The sequence below is a fragment of the Rosa chinensis genome, chromosome 7 (genome assembly GCF_002994745.2).
Source record: "Rosa chinensis cultivar Old Blush chromosome 7, RchiOBHm-V2, whole genome shotgun sequence".
In the NCBI taxonomy this organism is placed as follows: Eukaryota; Viridiplantae; Streptophyta; class Magnoliopsida; order Rosales; family Rosaceae; genus Rosa; species Rosa chinensis.
The window spans coordinates 57,180,654-57,181,553 of record NC_037094.1 but is presented as its reverse complement, the minus strand read 5'-3'; the positions used below and the strand labels follow the sequence as shown (position 1 = coordinate 57,181,553).

Below are 900 nucleotides of genomic sequence, written 5' to 3'. Positions count from 1 at the left end.
TTCACAACAGTCCATAAGAACAATCAAAAGATGTAACAGTCCTGATGCTAAACCTCACCATCTATACGAATTAATTCTTAAGAAACAAAAGGTGAGGACACCATTGTAGCCTTAATTAGTAGAACCTGACACATTGTTTTACAACATATTTACAATTGGGGTCTTCGTTACGTTGATGCAGTGTCACTGTAACTGCGTAGCAAATGATATGCTGAACTTTTGATTGTTATCTTCTAGTACTTTCAAGCTATATAAACCTATCTTTGCTTTCATGCATTAAGCATCCCACACAATCTACAAGCAGAGAGATAAACAGAGGCAAAGGCAAACATATAGAAAATGACTTGCTTCTTCACAAAAGGGTCTATTCTAATCATTCTCCTTTTAGCAATTTGCTTGGTTAGTGAAGCACAGCAATGTCGTCCAAGCGGAAGGATTAGAGGAAAGAAGCCCCCTCCTGGACAATGTAACAAGGAGGACGACTCTGACTGCTGCAAAGCTGGAAAAATGTACCCAACATACACATGCTCACCACCAATGTCGGGTAACACCCAGGCATACCTCACTCTCAACAGCTTTGAGGCAGGCGGTGACGGAGGAGGACCATCCGAATGTGATGGCAAGTACCACAATGACAACACTCCAGTTGTGGCATTATCTACCGGATGGTACAATGGTGGATCAAGATGCCTTAACAAAATCAAGATTAACGGTAATGGGCGTAGTGTGGTGGCCATGGTGGTGGATGAGTGTGACTCGACTGAGGGATGTGATGCGGACCATGATTATCAGCCTCCTTGTCCCAACAATATTGTTGATGCCTCCAAGGCCGTCTGGAAAGCGTTGGGTGTATCTGAGGACAATTGGGGCGGTTTGGATATCACATGGTCCGACGCTTAG

The 900-nt window shown here is 43.8% G+C and overlaps 1 protein-coding gene across 1 annotated transcript; it reads left to right on the top strand.

Moving 5' to 3' along the window:
- The first annotated feature begins 339 nt into the window (after nucleotides 1-339).
- On the top strand, nucleotides 340-900 carry LOC112175317 (putative ripening-related protein 1). The gene has a single exon (XM_024312991.2). It carries the CDS (start codon nucleotides 340-342, stop codon nucleotides 898-900), a length of 561 nt encoding a protein of 186 aa, XP_024168759.1.